This window comes from Strongylocentrotus purpuratus, unplaced genomic scaffold, assembly GCF_000002235.5.
Source record: "Strongylocentrotus purpuratus isolate Spur 01 unplaced genomic scaffold, Spur_5.0 spur5_scaffold_3, whole genome shotgun sequence".
NCBI classification, from domain to species: Eukaryota; Metazoa; Echinodermata; class Echinoidea; order Camarodonta; family Strongylocentrotidae; genus Strongylocentrotus; species Strongylocentrotus purpuratus.
In genome coordinates, this window is record NW_022145609.1 from 3760846 (window position 1) to 3783130 (window position 22285).

Sequence of the window (22285 nt, forward strand, 5' to 3'; positions counted from 1 at the left end):
TGTGTGGTTAGGGGGGCTTACAGTGTGTTTACTATTGAACAAATGTGTCATGCTTGAAAGGACAGCATTTCAGTCCTTTTCAGCTTATGCGCAGTTAATTTCCTTTTCAGAAATATCTTGATGACGAGAGAAATGCTTGTTAAATGTGAGGTGTCTTGTTTGCTCGCTTCTAATGTAGTTGATTCGGGGATTGTCCCCATTCTTATATGTTCTATCAGGGTGTTCATTGACATGTTTAGACTTCCCATAGGTGCTCGCATTTGATCTACCAACCAGACGCATGATAACACTTTGCAAATCCTCGACTTTCCCAGACTTGGTTTGACCGTTGTAGAGTAGAGATTTTTTTAAATATCCCATAAGACTTACTACTGATGTAGGATGGGCGATCAGAAAGGGTAGGGGAAGCAAAACTTTAACAAAAAATTTATAGACCGGTAGCCTCTACAAAAATGTCAGGAAATCGGCAAATATATAAGTCCAAATAACGATGTAACTTTCGTTGTTGATACCTGAAAAATCACTGTCGTATTAAAAAATGCAAAATACAAATGTACGTGGGGTTTTGAAAGATTTTCATGATGAGTAGTCGCTAACCTCTTTCGCACGTTCTGTCTGTCTGATAAGATATAGTTAGAATCATATAAATATATCGTCTTTGCCGGACAGTAAGAATGATGACAGTGTTTGAATGCAAACCCCACTCCTCTCTTAGTAATAATGATAAACAGTTAAGGCTTATACTGTCGTAACCCTATAAGCCCAAAGTTTGCATGGCTCACAAACCATACAGGCCCAGAGGCGGCGCTCCGGGAGGGGGGTACCCTAAAAGTGCGCCTTTTTACATAAAGTGCCACTTTTACCTAGTCAAGTGCCCCTATAACTTTGTAAAAGTGTCCCTCCCCTTTCCACCTCTTATGAGTGCCCCTTTTATTTTGACACGTGCCTCTTTACCCTTGACAAGTTCCCATTTACCTTTGCAATGAAGTGTCCATTTTCCATTCGCATAAATGTGCTTTTTAAGGCAGTGCTATGGGAGTGGTTAACCCCAAAGTGCCCCTTTTTACATAGGAAAGATGCCCTTTGACTTCATAAGAAGTGCCCGTTTTCAGGTACGAAAAGTGTCCCTTTTTAATTTGAAAAGTGCCCCCTTCACCTCTGATAATTGCTCTATTCAAATCTGAGTGGTGTCCCTTTTACTCTGACAATTGCCCATTTTCCTTCTAAAGAGGTGTCCCTCCCCTTTTAATAACTACCCCTTTTCAACTCAAATGAGTGCTCCTTTTATTTTCACAAGTGCCCCTTTTCCTAATGATAATAGCCCCTTTTTAAAAATAAGAGCTCCTTCCCCTTCTCATAACATGCCCCTTTTCATTTCCGGTAAATGACCATTTTCAGATAGGTGCCCCTTCACCTCCGATAATTGCCCCTATTCAAATCTGAGATATGCTAGTTTAACTTTGACAAGTGCCCCTTTCCCGTCCTGATAAGTGCTCTCTTCATTTCTGATGAGTGCCCCTCTTCCTTTCTAATAAATGCTCTTTTTCTTTTTGATAAGAGCCACTTCCCTTTCACTTCCCTATAAATGCCCCTTTTCTGTCAACAAATGAACAGTTTCCTTTATTACAAGTGCCTCTTTTGCATTTTCATAACTCATAAGTGCCCTTTTTCATATCTGGTCGGTGCCCCTTTTCATGTGCGATAAGTGACCCCTTTCACCTCTGATAATTCCCCTGTTCCCCTTGTTCCCTCTGATGTTCCCCTTGATATATGCCCATTTTCTTTCTACTAAGGGACCTATCCCCTTTTCATAAATTACTCTTTTTACCTCTTATAAATGCCCTGATCAAAATTTGATGGGTGCCCTTTTACCATCGACAAGTGCCCATTTCCATTATCATAATTGCCTTTGTTCATCCCTGGTGAGTGTCTCTTTTTAGATGTGATAATTGCCAAATGTTTAGCTCTGATAATTACCCGTTGTATTTTGACACGTGCTACTTTTCTTTTGTAATAAGTGTTTTATCAATTTCGATAAGTGTCCTTTTTTCCTCTCATCATTAAACATGCCCCTAATTTAAAAATATTGAGAGCAACTTCCCCCAAAGCTCGCTTGCTACGCTCTCTCGCATTTATAGATGATATAATCATGTTACGTATCAGGTCTTTTCAGTCTTCTGTTATGAGAATGTGCTTATAACCCCATCATGATTGTTTTTTTCCCCTCTTTATAAGATGTTATCTTTGTACTGCGACCTCACAAATCTTACAAAATGTCCTCGCTCGCAGCTCACTTCGCTCGCTTGCAAATGAATATTCAGATCATCACCCAATTGCAAAGTCTGTTGTCTAAAGGTAATGCACAGTTTTGGGAAATTTTGAAATTAGATGGACAGTAATTCTCTCAATTGTTGATGTATTTGGATGCCTCTGTGGATGTATTATTATCACTAGGAAATCTGACCCAAAAAACACTTCTGCTTTGGAAAAATTGAATAATCAAATATTTACCGGTGCTCCCTTTCAAACATTTCAAATAGCGCCTAAGGCCATTCCATGGTAGCTGCGACCATGACAATCTCAGAATATGCAGTTTTGATATATAATTTCAAACTGGGAATAGCTACTCGGTCGATAGTAGTCAAGAAACATTGTTTTAAAGCTAAATTAAAATCAGTCTTGAGAGAGAGCTATACAATATAAAGAGTTTACTATTTACAATTTCATCACTTTAGACTCGATTTCAACCGCGGCAACGATCATTGAATATTGTAAAATCGAAATTGCTTCCAATATGTTCATTTAAACGAAATTCATGACACCATGCCAAAACGTTGTATTACCTTAAATGTATAAAGAGAAAAAAAAATTAGAATCATTCCTGATAATGTAAATCACAATTTCGGGGTGTATGCAGTGTCCTTTTTTTGCCCCTTCCTCCCCCATTTTGGAAGTCGCTCCGCCACCCCTGTACAGGCATATGAACATATATAGGGCATTTTTTTCGCGGAGGGCTCAAAGATGCTTGTACCAATGTTAAATTTGCAGTGACAATAAATAGAATAGAAAACCTGAAAGTAAGCGCGTACGCAGGGGGTTGTTTAGGGGGTTTACCCCCCCCCCACTCAATTTGTTTAATGTGTGTGTTCTCGAGGGAACCCCCCCCCCTTTGTTTTAACAAAACAAAAGAAAAAACTTTTTTGGCGTGTGTGCTAAAGGGAGACCAAAAAATAATCTGGATTGATATAGCGATTAATACTGAATACCGTCTCTCAGAATTTCAGAATTGCCAACTTGATTGTAATACCTGTGTGAAATAGTGCCTGAAAACTCTCCCATTTGCTTCAACAAACATGATGATTGAAATAGATTATTCCTTAAGAAGTTCAAGTTTTTAAAAATACTGAAAAACAGCACATAATCTTTTTTTTCTTTAACTTTTTTTCAACTCTGAATATATTTTTTTCTTTTATCTTCTGTTCCAAATCCTTAAAGGTTAAGACCAGTTATGGTCATGCGATTGCATTGTGAAAGAAACGTTGTGGAATCGATCAGAAAAGGTTGATCATCTAGCATATAAGTATTAGTGTGTACTGCAAGGTTCTGGAATCATCAAAATGATAAGAAATTTGGCCCAGTCTTCGTAATGTTACAAGCACTGTACACAGAAAATGTATATGGGACTATACGCACACGTGCGCGACACGTGCGTTTATCTCTCACAGACCATGTAGATAAACTAATTTACCAAATATATCAATTAGTAGGCGGTTTCCCGGCAAAATTTTGATCATCATGTATTAGTCAAAACATATTCTTTCACATGATTGGTAATAAGAGCTTCCATTTAATTTTTTGAAGTTGGGGTGTTTCCAATACTGGTCTTTACCTTTAACCTGAATTGTATTTCATGTTTATAAAATATATTCATATGAAGCGTATTTTCCATTTTTCTCTCATGAAAAAAAAGAAAAATAGTCTTCTGGGAAATAAAATCAGAATGTAATGAAAATAGCAACAAGAATAAAAATATTTTTGTTTGCATGTGGGAAACGACCAAGGACTTTTTTTCGTCCCAGTTCACCTTGTTCTTCCCTTCCGTTTGCTCACAGGATAGGGAGAAAGGGTTAAACAAAGAAAGATAATTCACGGAAGAAGAGAAAAGGAGAAGAAATGAATGCAATGAATGCAATGGAGGAAACTATATAAGAGGGGAAAAGCGTGAACCAATATAAAGATGGAATGGGAGAAAGCAGGACAAACGGGATGAGAATAACTTATATTATTAGCAGGAAATTTACTCTACACATACCATGCAAATAATGTCCCTGTGCCACTTTGAATTCAACATTATTCAATAATTCCCAGAGCAAGATTAATTTTTATACTGGTATCGAAAGGGCTGTCATGGAGCTCATCAAAACCAGAAATGTGTATTTTGCATAAACATTGTGATGCTCAAAGCAATCTTTCCGTCAAATTGATGCCTATTGTTTTGTGCAAAATTGCACGTGTGGAAAACTATTGACCATGCACAGAGGTGAAGAAAGCAACCAAAGAGTTAAAGGTTAGAGAGGCATGTATTCACTGAAATAAAGGGGGTGGGGGAGAATGAGAATATACACTGTTGGTCATAATGGTGGAATATTTATTTTTACCCCAGTTTAGGGAAGGATTTTAAAATTATTTATTTCTGATAGATCTAGATAATGGCATACATTCTCAGATTTTATTGAATATTAATTTGCGAGTGTTTGTTTTGCGTGACTGCTTAATCATTTGTGTGCTACTATGCTAATCAGCTAAGGTACCTACGTTCTTAAATCATAATTGACAGTAATGAGGATTAATGCCTCACAAAAGGGCACTATTAAAGCTGATCGACACGATTTTTATTCTGGGGTCTCACAGTAACGAGGCCATTGCTTAGCCCCTGAATCATGACTGTACGCAGTGTTTGCTAGGGTACGCGGCCCCTTCCACAAATCCCCCAAAACGAAGAAAATGCAATAAATTGTCAAAAATTCATTGCATTTTCCCCCGGCCCCCAACAGGAAAAATTCCTCTGTAGGGCCATGCATTATGGTTCAAGGCAAGGCCACACAGAGGTCGCTTTTTTTTTGCTTGATAGTTGTCTAACTGAAGGTATAACTTGAAGTACTGTAAAAATGATATGTTGGTTAAATGTAAGTGTGCTTTATAATGAAGATTTCTTTTCATTGGACTATTTCTGTAATAAATTTATCTTTACCTTCTTCACCAATGTATTTATGAACTACATGTCTGGGGGTTATAGTTCTGATTTTAATATTTTGCTTCTCAAGACATACTACACTGACATTTAAATGCATTAAGTTGCTGATCAACACATGGTTAGGTATTGAATAAACGTGTATTTTCCCAGTTTACATACACATACATTTATGAGACGAAACTTGGTGTATTAACAAGTGCAATATCTTGATGGCAGTTATGTTATTTTCCAGCTCCAAGTACTAATGACATGGTTCTACAAATCTGCAATAAAATTATGATTTTTCAATAGCTATGTTTATTTGCGTTCTGGATGCATCTTAATACAGCAATACGCTGTTTTAATTAGACCTGAGTCCTTCAGATGCCGTGTCTGAATGCTTGCAGGGAGATGTACTCTAAAGTATAATGTATCCAGCAAAAGTAAATTTCTGTTCATTTGTTATATTGCAGGTGAGGTTGTTCATATCACAGTGCTGACCTTAGGATACACCAATGTAGATACATATAGCCGTGTGGTGTATCAATGTTACCCCAGTGTACCAGATACAGACGCTTTACTATCATTTGGTCGATCAGCACCCATAACCACAGACAGGTCACCACCAGACGAGGTGGAACATCCAGATTCTAGAAATGCATTCATCAGACGGGTCATATTCCCTACAGGAGATGGATGGGATAGAGATGGTTTCGGTCCGTTCTACTGTGAGGCTTCTAAACCTGATCGAGATGTTACAAGGGTTACTACATTTTTCCAACGAAATGATGGTAAGATTATTATTATAATATAAGTATAGGATTTCCTTATTTTTAAAGATTTATTCTTTGATGTATACTATAGAAACTTCCTGTAGTAAAGTAGTCAAAGTAAAGTTTTGAGCATATTCCATGTGAGGTCATTATGAAATCAATTTAAGTAAAACATTTTAGTATTGCTATTGAAGATTTTGAAATTCATGAATTGTCTCTCAGATATCCTGTTTACTTCAAACCTGGACATATAAATCTGACAAATTTGTAAATATTTATAACTGAAATATCAAAAGTAATTGCATTTTCTTTGCTTCATAGACTGTATAGTGTTATCTTTTATAGATTTAAGATTTTTACACGTATAATTCATATACTTGTACGTCATATATGAATAATCGAAATTAATCTCAGTTCAAATCCTGAATTGCCAATGAATGTAATCAATTAATATACCAAGCACCTGAAATCAAAAGAAGTGTGTTTTTCCTGACAGATCAGTAAGAACATATACATGTAGTTTCATACTTTGTAAATAGGACGTAATAAATAACATTAATCACAAATTCCAATTTGTATAACAGATCTAGGCTATAAAAATTGTCGAATAGAGAATCGAATATTATATGTTTTAATGCGAGAAAAAAATGAAATATTATTTGCCATGGAACATCACGGAGTAATCCTCATTGAAAATAATGCATTACTATAGGCCCATTTAAACATGTTTCCAAACACCAATTTGGAGAATCATCAATTTTTGTGACTACTATTTACACTACTGGAAAAAAAACTATAACAAAACCGTTGAATTTTTAACCTTACCGATTTTGTTTGTGAGTAGTGCGCATGTGCCACTTGTCGGTGCTCTACTGCATGCGTTACCATGGAAGCGAGGAGAGTCATGTGAGCGATAATGGGTATCTTATCGAAGATTGCATTTACACTGCAACAAATCTGTGGAATCTTGGCAGGCGTTTAAAAAAAACTACACTCTCGGGGAGTGTTTCACAAAGACTATGATCGATATAAATTGGACTTGAACTATGGCAGGCTGTTTATGTCACTATTTCCTCGAACCATTTCCTGGCTTTGATTTATCAAGGAACGTACAAATCATGGTCACACATCTACAGAATTTACATTTTTGTTATTGTTATTAGTATTGAAAGAAAAATCTAAATATCATATTTAAGGTTTTTTCCCTCTACTTTTACATCTTGGTTCAGGACTTGTTAAGGGCAGAAATCGCATTTGCGATAGTATAAATCCAAGTCTTGAATATAACTTAAAAATACAATGTAAGAAACTCTTTTTCTTCAACAATGAACTATTAAACAATGTAAAAACAGGTACTGTGGATTTTTTTGGCAAAGAAGCGTTTATACCGCAAAATGGTTTACTGAGGATCAGGAGTGAGAGTGATTCAATAAAATAGTTCCGCTTATATATACTTTTGAACATTTTTTGCTTGATAATGGCTATAACAAAGGTTTTGATACTTATATACTGAGAATGAATCTGAAAATACCAGAGAACGATTTTTTAAAGAAATTTTCAGACTTTTGTGTAGATAGCACAAAATTTCAAAAGGTTATCATAAAGCAAAGGATGCACGGTAATGCGTTAAGCCTGAACATGCCCATTTGTGCTGATGTTGTTTACTAACATTAACATTGTCAAACAGAAGTCCAAAGATTTTGGCATACCCCAGACTAGTTGCGGAAATGTTCGAATATTGAAAATGATCTAAACTTGTTATTGAAAAATATCAACAGGAACAAATTTATTCCAATATGCAAGTAAATATTTTTCTATATATATATTTCAATATACATGTACATGTATGCAAGGCCTATATAAATGTTTTGTTTCCTTCAGTGAGTAAATAGCTACAGTGCACATGCCATGTACATGTATGCTAAATGTATTAAAGTTAACCTTTGTTATTTTGTTAATTTATTATTATCCCTTTTAACAGCTAAGTTCACATCGAGTGATGGATTGTTTACAAAGACAGTCAATGTGAATGAGACCGGAGTGATGATCAGCATGACTAGACGTTATGATCCCGATGCGAGTGACAACGTGATTACTTGGATGAAAGATGGAATAGAGGTTCTTACATCATTTGATGGGCAGACTCAGATCAGCTTCCCAAACCCAATCCAGACATCAGACCAAGGAATCTATGAGATCTACTATAATAACGAGAGGAATCAAAATAGAGGAGGATTATACAGACTCATCGTCAGAGGTACATGTATAAGTGTGCTTTTTTCAGCTGAGTTCAGATTATGCTTCTTGAAAGGGGTTATATGTTCTCCCAGTCCAAGAGAGTATTGTTTATTTATAATGCTGTAAAAGTGGTGCTTCATACTTTGCCTAGAAATCTTTATTTGTATTCATTAGATCATGCAAGTTACATGTGGATGATGATATGTACATATTCATTTATAATTCATTATTAATGAATAAATGAATGTAAAATATTCTTTAAAATTGGTTTAGAGCAGTCTGGTAGATAATTAATGTCCAAGTCTGATCATTTGTGATGGCGCGTTATTGAAGGATGGACAGCTCTTACTCTTTTGCAAATGTTATTTCAAAAGATTTATGAGACTTCAAATGATACACTTCAGATGTAAGGATATCAATATATGTGATGCGATTTGTACATACGGTTACTTTAAAATTACCCGGATGTAAATTCAGAATGTGACAAAGCCGATGGCATACACTATACTATAGTTCTACGCTCGAGAACATTGCTTTGTAACCTCTACCCCGCTTATCTTCTATCTTTTTCATCTTTGTTATGATTTAATGTTTAGTGACATGTATTTTACTTAATTATTTTTTCTCTTTCCCTATATCTCATATTAGAATGCCCTGCTGGTAAGTGGGGTCCCCCTGAGTGTTATGGTATCTGTGATAAATGCTACAATGGTGGAGTCTGTGATGACAAGTCTGGCCTGTGTATCTGTCCTAACAACTTCAAGGGAACGAATTGTTTAGAAAGTAAGTAAGCCTGCAAAACTTTATGTGAGTTAAGTTTAGTTGAGTTGAGGTTTTATTGTCCAAACGTTCAAAATTATTTTAAAGATTATCTGTTTATAATAGATGAATTGAGGAAGATATTTTTTGTCTTATTCCATTTAAAATTAACAGAGTTATATACATCCATTATACATGTACATATCAAATATCTTGATATCAGGAAAGCAATCATACTTGAAATTTATCTCAAGAAATCTTATTTCTTATGCAAGTCTGTAAGGTTTTGATTCAACAATGCAACTCATTTTTTTTTCAGTTTGTAGAAATGATGGTGGAAATCGATTTGGATTGAAGTGCGAGTTTCAATGTTCATACCGCAATGCTGCCACACAATGTCATTGGAATCTTTTTTGCCTACCTGATCCTTATGGATGTTCATGTGATGTCGGTGCTCATGGTCTTACATGTAACACACGTAAGTCTTCCGAAGTTATTTGATTGTGCTCAACTTCTAATAGTGACATTATATAGACCATACATAGCACAGACACTAATGTGGCTGGATTCATGAGTGAGGTCAGGGGCAACTCAGTGGAGAAAAAAGTAGAAGAAGAAGAAGAAGGAGAAGAAGAAGAAGTACAAGAAGTAGAAGAAGAAGCAGAAGAAGATGAAGAAGATGAAGAAGAAGGAGAAGAAGAAGAAAAAGAAAAGGAAGAAGAAGAAGAAGAAGAAAAAGAAGAAGAAGAAGAAGGAAAAGAAGAAGAAGGAAGAGAAGAAGTAGAAGAAGTAGAAGAAGAAAGAGAAAAAGATAAATTAATAAGAAGTTATTGTAACATGCACAATATTTTCCTTTCAGATAAATGTATGATAATCAATCAATCTTGAATTTGTATTTTGAATTCCTTTACAGTATGTACTCTAGGTACATATGGTCCAGGATGTTCACAGACATGTCACTGTGCAGGCGGTGGTTCATCATGTGATATTTATAGTGGAATATGTACAGGTGGATGTCAGACTGGCTGGTCTGGGGACAACTGTCAAGGTAAGTCATAGTCAGCAATGATAACAAATAATATGATACAAATTCCCTCTTACTGAAAAGTAAGATACACAGAATTGTACTTGTACACTGCATATAGCTATGTAATTTTTGTTCTATTGTTAATGTCTAGCACAATTGCATACATGACCTGGGGTGCCTGTATTGTACCCATTTGGAATAAGATAATTCACAATTATATTATTACTTGAGGTTTCTATTTTCGTAGACATACCCGCACCAAGTACTTAGTGTGTATACTATTTTCATGTTTATTGATAGAGGAGATGAATGCTTTCTATAAATACATCTAGTGAAGGCTCCATTAAACTCAAGAATATGTGTAATAATTTAAATTAATTTTGCAAAGAAAAAAACAAGAACTTTTGCAATAGAAGCAATCTGACTTTGTGAAGTACATCTGATATATTCTGTATCACATCTGATATTATTTACTAGTAGTAATTGCTAAATTGTGATTTCTAAAATATGTTTTTATCATTCACAGTTCCAGATGAATGTGAAGCCGGTTACTATGGATCTCAATGCACTGATAAATGTCATTGCTTGAATGATGAACCATGTGATAAAGATACCGGAGAGTGCCCTGAGCAGAAGTGTGCTCTAGGATACAAACTACGCAGTGGCCAGGTCAACTGTCAAGGTAAAATACTATAAAGGGTGTTCAATTTTCCATATCAATTCCAATTCCTTTATCTCCAGTCTACATACACCATGTACATCAAGAATGGTGCAGCGTGCATCATACACCAGGATTGTTTTATGTACACATGTATGAGCACTCATAAATGCATGTATGAGCTTTTATATAAATACATGTATGAACACTCATAATTACATGTATAAACACTCATAAATACATGTATGAACACTCATAATTACATGTATAAACACTCATTAATACATGTATGAACACTCATAACTACATGTATAAACACTCATAAATACATGTATGAACACTCATAATTACATGTATGAACACTCATAAATGCATGTATGTGCATTGGTCATATCAGGCACATATTATGTACGTAGTGCTGCAATAGTAAATATATTATTATAATGTATACTCTGGAGGAGGATTCTAGTATACAAATATTGACTGCTTTGAGGGGCATGTTGAAAATGTTGCCCAAGGTAATCTTGAAACTGTACACTGCCTCAAGAGTTTATTAAAGTATGACCTCCATTATCTGGTGTACGATAAATGTTTCCTGTCATTATCGTACACAAACCAAGTTCTTAGCTTCGACCCTTTACCCAACAGTGAAATTAACCATAACCCTAAACATTAAATAAAACCCAATTGCAACCCGAACCCTAACGAATACCTTTGATGAAATACAGACCGGAACAACTTACCCAGGAGCAAACGTCTAATAGTATATTTGTAAAGCGCTTAGAGACATTTGTATTGAGCGCTATATAAAAATTGGTTATTATTATTATTATTATTATTATTATTATTATTATTATTATTATTATCTCCATAGAATACCTACTAATGCATCACATAGCAATCCTCAACTGTATTCTGTTTCAGAGAGAGAGAGAGAGAGATCTGTATCCTAGCTGTGACTATAAGTTATTGTCTTAGAATGAAGAGTTGCAGCCAGCATGGTTGGTCGTCCACCTGAAAGTAGTAATCGAGAGAACAGCAGATTTAGAGGGGGTCCCTGAACTGCTGGCTGCAACAGATTTTAAGTAGTAATGGACCTTCACTTCTTAAGTTAAACTACAGTGACATGGGTCAGATGAAAATCTACTCGTTTCACCTGATTGAAATAATTTGATTTATTGTGTTTACAACCCTGTTTCCAGTAGACCCCGGTCGAAGTTATCTTTGCCTTTATTAATCAATGATAATCATTGACCAGATGTTTCCTTTGTTTTATTTGTTCAGAGTGTGAAGGGGATACCTTTGGTTTGGACTGTCTTCAGCAATGTCATTGTGCTCAAGTGGCTTGCGAGACAGAGAGGGGTCTTTGCAAGGGACAATGCCTTGATAGCTGGATTGAACCTTACTGCAGTCAAAGTAATTATACCCAGCATATTGTGATCTGGTTTGTCTTCTTCTTCTGTTGAAAAAACGTTCAAACACCTCGGAGTGCATATGAAACTATGTGTGCATGTATTTCATAACATTTAGCTGTAATTCACAATCGTGCTCAATAGGCTTATGGAGCAAGTACTTTTACCTTAATACTTTAATTTAAAGGAGCTACACAAAGAAAATTCACTAACAACTCATAATCAGAACAATTTACATATGGATGGAAAGATTTTCTCTTGAAAAACACGAACATTTTGCTGAGAAATCATATAGATATCATGGAAAGGCGTAAAATGCAATTTTTCAAGACCGTCCTTAGACCCTGAACGTAAGTCAAACACACAAGCGTAGCAAGCTCTGAATTGTGACGTCACACACTGGACGAACATCTCAGTGCCGTGTAGCAGTATGCAGCTAGCCAACCGTGTCCCGTATGTGACGTCACAAATATTGACGCTCTACAAAGGACCGCGAAGGCAGAAAATCTGGATCTCAAAACTAACATTTTTGAGAGTTGATTACTGCGGGCCCCAAACATATTTTGAAGAGGGAAGTTGTTGTATTTGATCAGTAAGGCTTCTCCTTCGCAATGATATGAATTTTGCATCAATTCAAAACACTTTTGCTTCTTAGTGTGATTCCTTTAAGCAAATTTACCTCAGAGCTCAATGAGTGTCAGCACTTGGCAGATACCGGCGCTATATAAATTACCATTATTATTATTATTACTTTGGCTAGACACTTGAACATGTACACATTAGTTTACAAGCTATTTGTTGTTGTTTCTCTTTATAAAGTCCATTTCATATGTTAAGGAAGTTTCTCCTACCCTATACACGTAGTGAATAGATCCACAAAAAAATCTTGAAATGATTATCGGTTATTGGGATGTCTTTGTAGTACAAACAGAAATTTCATATTAGCATGAGTGATTTGCATACCAGGATTATTGCATTGATAAATATGACGCAATTGGATTTTAAACAAAATAATCAGATTTATTCTATGAAGTGACCGGGTTGCAACATTATATTGCTGACACGAATTTCAAAATTATAAGTAATTGGTCATTCTTTTTAAGAGAAATAAATCCATTCTTTTATTTTTGAATATCATGATTAATGTTCTAAAAAGCGCATATAGGATTTGTTTGCCATTTGTGAAATACACAAAGCGAGCAGGTGTTGTGTTCAAAATTGTATAGTATTAATGACTGCTTTGAGAGAAATAGTTGTTTTATTACGCTCAAGGGAAGGTTAGAATTGTGCTATTCCCCGAGGCTTGCCGAGGGGAATAGCCCAATTGTAACCTTCCCGAGAGCGTATGAAAACAACTATTTCTCGAATATTAAAGCAGTCATTAATACTTTTATATGCCGAAAAAAAATAGACTAAAAAATAAAAAATAAAAAATTCTTTTTTGTTTGGTCCAAGATGAGATTCGAACTCTTGCGTACAAAAGGTGATGTACGTAAAGTCAGCGCCTCAGACCTATCGGCCATCGCGCGTTATTAACATGCAAGGCAGTTTTGTACTATATATACATTAAAATGGATTGAAACCGGCTTTGCGTGTGATGAATGCTTCGCAAAAGCTCCATGAAACGGACCCTTCTTTTACTTTTGCAATGCATATTGGCACGAACTTAGATCAAGATCTATCGGCAGATGTTGTTTTTTTGTTTTTGAGAGTTAATTTTCGTCTTCATGTCAACAATGCGAGATAAAATTGTCGGTAAGATCGATCGAGATTCAATTGTATTGAAATTGCCGACCAATTATTCGCACACGTATGGTATCCTCCATCGCTCAAACCATTTTTTAACATGTAAACCTATGGGGTAACCATGGAGACTGACCTATTTTTTTAATAACCATGGTTATTAAAAATATTGAAATGTTTTATGCATGGTTACTGGGAATTTTACAGGAACAGTTGAAGTTTATGAATGCAATTCGACCAATCAGATGGCTGGATTTCTTAAGTGAGGTATATAGACCCTAATGTGTATTATTTAATGTTTTTCTTTTCTTTGTTCTTGACAGGAATATCCAGATTGGTTCCAGTGAGAGTGAACCCATACCAACCATCTAGCTTCACATGTTATGTTGAGGGTATCCCACTTCCCGATGCATCCTCAGTTGATCTTTACAGACGTACTGGAGACACTAATAACATGACGGGAATCACCATGAGATCAAGCACTGTCTCAGGGTCAGAACGAGCTGTTGTCTTTGATGTTGATAGTGTGCATCCACAGGAAGATGGGGATTACGTTTGCTCTCTTTTTTTTGAAAGTTTAAGCTATCCCAGGACGCCTATTACCAACGCAACCTATGGTGAGCAAACTGTGTGACATCGCTTTAGTCAAATGTACTTCTGACTGTATTAAAGATACCTGTTTGATAGAAAGCTTGATATCACTTTCAATTAGATGCAGACTTATTCTCAGTCAGGCTCTCTGTAAGTAGGGGTACATGCAGGGGATCGAATCAGTAATATGTTGTTGGAGGCTATGGTTTTTCTGACCTTTCATGTCAAATGTGGAGGCAGGCATATGCCCTTCGTCTCCATGTAATAAAACCACAACACTACCACCCCAACAGCAACTGTTACAACAACCACAACCACAACTACATCACAAACCAGCACCACAACTACAACAGCAACAACAAAAACAACATTTTCATGAGCTGTAACAACAACAACAAACATAATGTTGCAAAATATGTGTGAATTAGCCTTCAGTAATACAAACAAATGGATGAGCCCTGGGGGCATACTGAATAAACCGATATTTATTAATATTAACATGGAATGTCTGTTCCTATATTGATACAGTTGTGTGTGCAGGCAAGTCGCTTTATGTACATTGACCCGTACGTACGCCCTACATGTGAAATAATTAATATACTCTTTATTTCAATATAATCTTATCATAATGGTAATATTTTGGGTTTATATATCACTTGATGAATTTGCAATGTTTCTAAGAACATTAAAATGTATCATTACCCCTCTCATCGGATTCAAGTTTGCTCACACACATACACACACACATTCCACGCATCCATTTGCAGTTTTGTAAGATATCAAAATTGAATTATTGTGTAAGTTTGACTTTGTGGAAGAACTTAGAGTATAAGTGTAACATTGATTTTGATTGGTATTTCTATAAAATGTGTTTTTTCTTCAGTTTTGCCAGTCATTGAGAACGCACCAGTGATAGTGAGTACTACGTCAACTACAGTTGATCTTCGATGGAACGAATGGTCCGATGAAAATGATGTAGGTGATCCTCCTCTGGTAGGATATGATGTCTTTGTCGAGAAGGATGGTGCCTGGGTAACGGATCAGAGAGTAGACCAACTCACAACATCAGCCATCGTTAGTAACCTGACACCCGACACAGATTCCAGGTTTCGTGTAGCAGCAGTGAGGGAAGGAACAGGTGGAACAGGACCTGTGTCTCCTAGCAACAGCATAATAACCCGCTGTAGAAGTAAGGTTTAAGTCTTGAGAAAAAACAAGACGTTAAGTGCTATTATTTGTTCACATTTGTTCAGCTTGATTCCGAATATTTATCTATACAGATAGGTACGTGTATTACGTTATTAGTAAATGATTTGTACATATATTCGGTATATTTACGACTTTCCAATGATTGAAGGCTCTTTAACAAATCAAATTTTACGAGTCAAATATGTCACATGGAAATGTTCGTATTTGCCATTCCGTACTTTCTCCTTTTGAACTATTCTGTCTTTCTAAAATTTGAAACAGAAAATTTCTTCTACAAAACATGAATTTCCCCAAAATGTTTATAGTGCCCTCAACTGTGTTTTGCCCTTTGGTAGTTACATGTTTGACTTGTAAACGTTTAATTTAAAACCACATAAAGAGTACTTGTTTTTACCATAACCTTTGCGTTTACATACAATGAATTTTTCTACTATAGGTTCAAGCAATTTAGTTTCTTCTATATAATTTTAAACTTTAGAACCCAGTGCTTCTCCAACTGGACTACAAGTTTCAGCCATCAACCTTAAAGAGCTAGAGGTGATATGGGAGGTATGAACTGTTTTAAGAATAGCTGTTTGGTCACTTTAATAGTGAAATGCAGTTGGATGAAAAGCCTCGTCCAGAGCACAAAATGCATAGCTGTTACTATTCATTTTTGTATTACATACAGGTAGAACCGCACCGTTTATGTGATATGAAGCTGATAAAACACTTACAACCTTGATAAGATTTAATTTTACCTATTTTTTCGTCGAGATATGTCAAATAAAAACTCCTCCACACCACCAACTATTTGTGAATAATTCTTTACATACCTTAACAATTGACTAAATAAAATAGATCTAAGTAAAAAAAAAATATATAAAAAGTGTACCAATTTGTTTTCTTTGCTTAGTTGAAAGTAAGAGCTGTTGGGTTTATGAAATGGAGTTTTTATTTTATTTTACAGAAGGAAGCAAATATAGAAATTGTTGTTAATCAAGAGATTCTTGTTTAGCAGGATGATACAGGAGCATCCTTCAATGCGAAAAACTGTAGGCAAGATATAATAACATATTATAGTTTGTTTTACTAGTGTGAAAGTAACTTCTTTCATGTGGTTGTGCTGTATGCAACATATATTTGTATCTTTATGTTTCAGCACCTCCCCTCGGAATCAGCAGAATGCAGGAGTGGAGTGACCAATTATATGATCTACTATGCTCCCTCTGGATCAACTTCTTCAAGCTCTATCCTGGTTTTTCGTGACACTAGCTCCTACACGATAAGAGGGTTAGATACCTATCTGGACTATACCATTCAATTGACTGCATCAAATAAAGACGAGGAAAGTGATAGGAGCCATGAGACTATCGGCAAAACACTTGAAGAAGGTTAGTGTTAATCTTGGGATGTATTTTTCCATGAGGGTGAGGGTGTTGCTTTTTGCTTGTTAAGTGACACTGTTAATATTCTTGTTAGAATCAGACCTCGGTATGACTTCTTTGTTAAACTCAATTTCTGACTATGCTTAATTCCAGCGTCGGGTTAAATGTTAGTGGAGTACGGGCCAGCACGTTAGAAATCGGAGGAGATCGAGAGCAATGAAATCTGTAAATATATTTTTTAATAGCAGTGTTTGTATACTAAATTACTTTGTCTGCACAATATAAATCATATACATGACTCTTTGAGGCATTAGATTACTATTTTGTTATGTCATTACATTTTCAAACCCCAATTTGTTTTATTTTTATTTTTTATACAATAGTCGCTTTTATTGCAATCTAAATAGATTTGTTTTCTGGAATTAGACATTGTACTATTGAACCTGTTAAGACGAGAGTAACAAAAGTAATTGATATTCCGAAATATCAATACATAAGTCTACCACATTTCAGCGTGACATTGTTATAAACCATTTTCTTCTCATCAGTCGCGCCTGCTCCTATCAATGTGGCTATACCACAGAGTACTACAAGCTCCTTCACTGTATCCTGGTCTACCCCTCTACCATCTAACATCAATGGTAACATCCAGAAGTATATCATCCGCTACCAGCAGACTGATCCCGTACTTGTTGATGGTGACTATAAGTCAGAGGAAGTATTGAACGGTGCGTTTAAAGAAGAGCATACTGTGGTAGACCTACCCCGTGAAATCAACTATACAGTTCAGGTAAGATATCTTGATATCAATCCTTAGGACCCAACGTTTAAGGGAATATTCAATCTCTTCATATTTTAGTACAAGCTTTTCCTATTTAGAACATTTTAGTTTGAGCTGTTATCCTAAGCGTTTTTGGAGAAACTATATACTTTGGGATGAAATTACTAAGTTATTATTTTTTTTAATTGTGCCATTTATGTAGCAAGCATTCCCAAATTACATGCATGATACTGCATTAAACGAAATTACATTTGAATGCTTTAATAGCATCTAAATACATGTATTTAACTGTTGTTATGCGGTCGCTTATGATAGTTGTATTTTCTCCAGGACATGAATATATATAATTAAGATTGAAACAATTCGTTTGTGTGTCTTGTGTGTGGACGATGTTTGTATCGCCATTATTGCTACAACACCATATTCTTATTTCCATGTTTGTCAGGTCCAAACTGTCAATGGAGCTGGTTCTAGCAATTGGTCCGAGCCCGTGAATGCAAAGACCATCCTCTCAGGTAAGAGCATGAAACAAATTAAACTTGTTCTACCCTGAATGTCATACTTAAAAACATTGTGTAGGTAATGTGGTTTTCCAAAGGATGTAAAAATAAAGTGCATTCGGCATTTTAATTAAGTGTTCCTTTATATTCGTGTGTTCTATATTAGTCCTGTTCTTTATATGGATGCTTTTATGCGATTTATTTTTCCTTTTTTCATACAAGTGTGCCTTGAGCATTTGATTTCAAGAGAATAACCCGCCTTACAAATATCATGTATTATTATTATTATTATTATTAAATACTAGCTACATGTCAAACTAAAGTCAGTTTGTAACCTTAATAAGTATGTATATAAGTTCGTAGCTTATCAGCGTTGTTTACATATTCATCCTGATATTACTCCTTATTCTCTGTTTGATTGGGTGAGAAAGTTGATTAGTCTGCATTAATCATGTATAGTTTAATATAAGGAGAAATGGAATGTATACATTTTTCTAAAACATTTCTTTGTTACAAGTTTTTGTGAAACTTTATGAAACGATAAGAAAAGTTGTCATTTATCGAAGTAAACATAATCTACACTGTTGCTGATAAAGATGGAATATTATTTTTTTTACCCCATTTTATGGAATTATTTTGACACTGATTTATTCCTAATAGATCTAGAAAATAGTATACATTCTCAGGTTTTATTGAATAATAATTTGCCAGTGTTTGTTTTGCGTGACTGCTAAATCATGTGTATGCTACTATGCTTATCAACTAGGGGACCTATGCCCTTAAGTAAAAAATGACAGTAATGAGGATTAATGCCCCAAAAAAGGGCACTTATATAGTCGACACGGTTTCGATCCTGGGGCCTCACAGTTACGAGGCTATTGCTTTGCCACTGAACCATGAATGTACGCAGTTGGGGGGGGGGTAGGGTAGGGGGCAGTTTTCACAAAAAAATGCAATAAATTATCAATAATTCATTGAATTTCCCCCCGGTCCCCAACAGAAAAAAATCTTTTGTGTGCCCATGCTTTGAGCCATAAAGCATGGCTGTACAGAAGATTTGTTTATGTTGGGGACCGGGGTAAAACGCAATAAATTGTTGTGTTGTCGTTAAAGGCTGCAATAGCGAATATTTACATGTTCAAACTTGGGTACCGCATAAATCATTCCTCGACCCTCTCATTGTTTGCTTATTTTTTTAATGATGCGTGTAATTTGAATCTGCATTCACACTCAAAAAGATATGTTTATGCAGATGATACATTTATATTTAATAATGATGTTAATTTTACTCAAGTTAAGATTAACTTACAAGATGATTATGATCTTATTGTTAAATGGTTTGAAATTAATGGAATGCATAATTATACACCCGGATAAAACAGAGGTCAGAGCTTTTGGCTCTAAAAGTTAGACTTCTTTTTTTTGGGGGGGGGGGGGGTTCGTGTATTTGTATGTTGCAGCAGGGCGTCATTGTAAAGTATTTTTTTTAACTGAATGACCTACACTGCTCTATAAAATGGACACGAATAAATAAATGAATAAACAAAATCAAGAAAAACTTTGTAAAACGGACCAACAAAATGTATACCTCATTACAGCATAATTACATGTATGTGATTTTTGTTTGTGCTAAAGGTGATGATAGTGGTACCAGGAAACCACTAAGTGCTGTGATAGGGGGTGTGATAGTACCCATCGCTCTCATCGCAATACTACTAATTACTTTGGTGATGTATAGAAGGTAAGTTAACTCAACTACAGTAGAACAATTAAAAGTGAAGTCCATGCCACTATATGGTAACATTTTTACAAATATAGATATGAATTTATTTATCTAAAGGGAGCCAAAACGATAATTGATAAAGCGATTACAAGATTATCCTATTCTAAAGGCCCTTAAAATACAGTATATTCATACAATGAATGGTTTATAATGATTTTGTTTTAAATGTTACAAGGGACATCCACAATCATACGCAGTGATCTGTTATGCTCATCAGGGACCATTCCCACCTCACTTTTATCTGAACTTTGTGTGCGTGTGGGTGTGTGTGTGCGTGTGTGTGTGTGTGAGTGTGCGTGCGCGTGTGCTTGTGTACCTGAATCTCAATGGTATTATAAAGAAGGAGGAACTTAATGCGTTTTTATTATTGAATTTCACTTCCAGGATCAAACAAAGACGTTTAGAGACTGAACCAGCCGCGTCCCCACCAAACAATGCACGTGAGACCTCATCAAAGTATGAGAACCCTGTATTTGATGACTCAAAGCAAGACCCCAATACCTACGAAGACCCGAATGCTGATACCCATGTCTACCAAGATCTTAATACAGATACCCCAAACTACCAGAATCTTACCGACCCCCATACGTATCAAGATCTAAAGAAACCCAACACCGACGTTACCTATCTAGAACCCATAACATCAGATCCGGGAGACACTTACGAAGAAATATAGAGGCAGCCCTAGCGAGGCAGAGGCTTGGGTATGGTGCCAGCATTGATACATGCTAGATCAACAATAATTAACATGTTATGCAATACACAGAGTTGGTTATATTTATCATGGTGCTCATACTTCCTTACTATGTGCTCATACTACGGTAGTACACTATTTCAATTGTTGCAAGAATTATAACGAAACTTAAACAGCTACTTTCAAAATGTTATAGAAACAGTAAATATCTTATGTGGTTTTTAAATCCTGGTACTTGGTTAGGTAATCCCTTTAGCAACTCACTCAGGAAGCTATACTGGGATGGTAGGTGATCATGAGGCGAGTAACTACAATATCACTTCTAGTTTGTAAATTAAGGGATGAAAAGGTAAATTTATGTCTAATTTCGTCAAAGTGATTGTCATTTACAATGCAAAAATGCCACTTTTCACTGATTCAATATTTGTGTACAATAATCTTTTTTATCTGTTTTTCACTTCAAGCTGTGTAACATTTCTTATCGTCAGGTTATAGATATGTTTTGTACAGATTGGTTAAACGTGTACATTATATAGATTTATTCAGAATCTTGAGCCGAAGGCAGGATAAATATCCTGTTGTAAACTTGTGTAAGAATATATATTATTCAGTGTTAAGGTCTATTACCCGCCAGCACCAAAAAATAAGTATGATTTCTTTAAAACACGTCGGTCAACATTTTGCCCAGGTAACGCATTGATAAATGCATGATAGACAGTTCAGCCTTCGCTTGCTTTATTCACCTTTCTGCCAGTCACCCGTTTGCCACACGTGCAATTTTGCACAAATCAATAGGCACTAATTTGCGGAATCATTACTTTGTGCAACACAATCCGGCGTTTTGTAAAATAAACTAATTTCTGGTAATGATTAGCTCCGTGACAACCATTTTAATACTGGTACAGAATGATGTTGCACTCCCACCTTCAGAATATTCAGACCAGCCTGAAATAGTAATTGAAAGCAGGTAGTTCATTTGTTCTGAAGATCAAAATATCTTTCTCTCTCTCTCTCTCTCTTTCCTTCTGTCTCTCTCTCTCTCTCTCTCTTTATCTCTGTTTATCATGTCAGTCACTCCGTCTTTCATGGATGTTTAAGTATTTAAGAGGTTTTCATAGTGCTTAGAATTTTTTGTTTAAATATTGGATCCAGAAAATTGAGGATTTGCCTCTTTGTTCGCATTTTATTTGCGAAAAGAGCGATATGTATTGTTGTGACAGTGGCACTTGAAATTACTTTATCACCTAAGTCATTTGTTTCTTGTACTATAATTAATGCATGACATGAATACATATATATTTGTAATAGCACTTCCTCAGGCAAGGTTCCTAGTAAAGCGCCATCTGTTGATATTCACTTGATATTAAACACTCAGAAGGCTACATGAACATGGTTTTGCTGAGGTTCAAAAATCCCCTTTTTGCCAGCGCATCAAGGAGATTTAAGTCATAATGTTGTCATTAAGTCAGGCAAAGAGGTTATATATTTAATGTATTTCTATGAATTTTCGAAACATA

General features: G+C 35.6%; 2 protein-coding genes across 2 annotated transcripts; both read left to right on the top strand.

The window, feature by feature from the left end:
* Positions 1 to 6922: 6922 nt before the first annotated feature.
* On the top strand, positions 6923 to 9561 carry LOC115928752 (tyrosine-protein kinase receptor Tie-1-like). The gene is made up of 4 exons (XM_030996619.1): positions 6923 to 6926; positions 7988 to 8263; positions 8893 to 9027; positions 9323 to 9561. Exons 1-4 carry the CDS (start codon positions 6923 to 6925, stop codon positions 9502 to 9504), a joined length of 597 nt encoding a protein of 198 aa, XP_030852479.1. The 3' UTR covers positions 9505 to 9561.
* Positions 9562 to 9573: 12 nt separating this feature from the next.
* LOC105437741 (tyrosine-protein kinase receptor Tie-1-like) lies at positions 9574 to 20817 on the top strand. The gene is made up of 12 exons (XM_030996620.1): positions 9574 to 9577; positions 9917 to 10051; positions 10557 to 10712; positions 11973 to 12104; positions 14167 to 14460; positions 15318 to 15623; positions 16122 to 16192; positions 16785 to 17016; positions 17559 to 17800; positions 18237 to 18306; positions 19927 to 20032; positions 20459 to 20817. Exons 1-12 carry the CDS (start codon positions 9574 to 9576, stop codon positions 20748 to 20750), a joined length of 2040 nt encoding a protein of 679 aa, XP_030852480.1. The 3' UTR covers positions 20751 to 20817.
* Positions 20818 to 22285: the final 1468 nt, after the last annotated feature.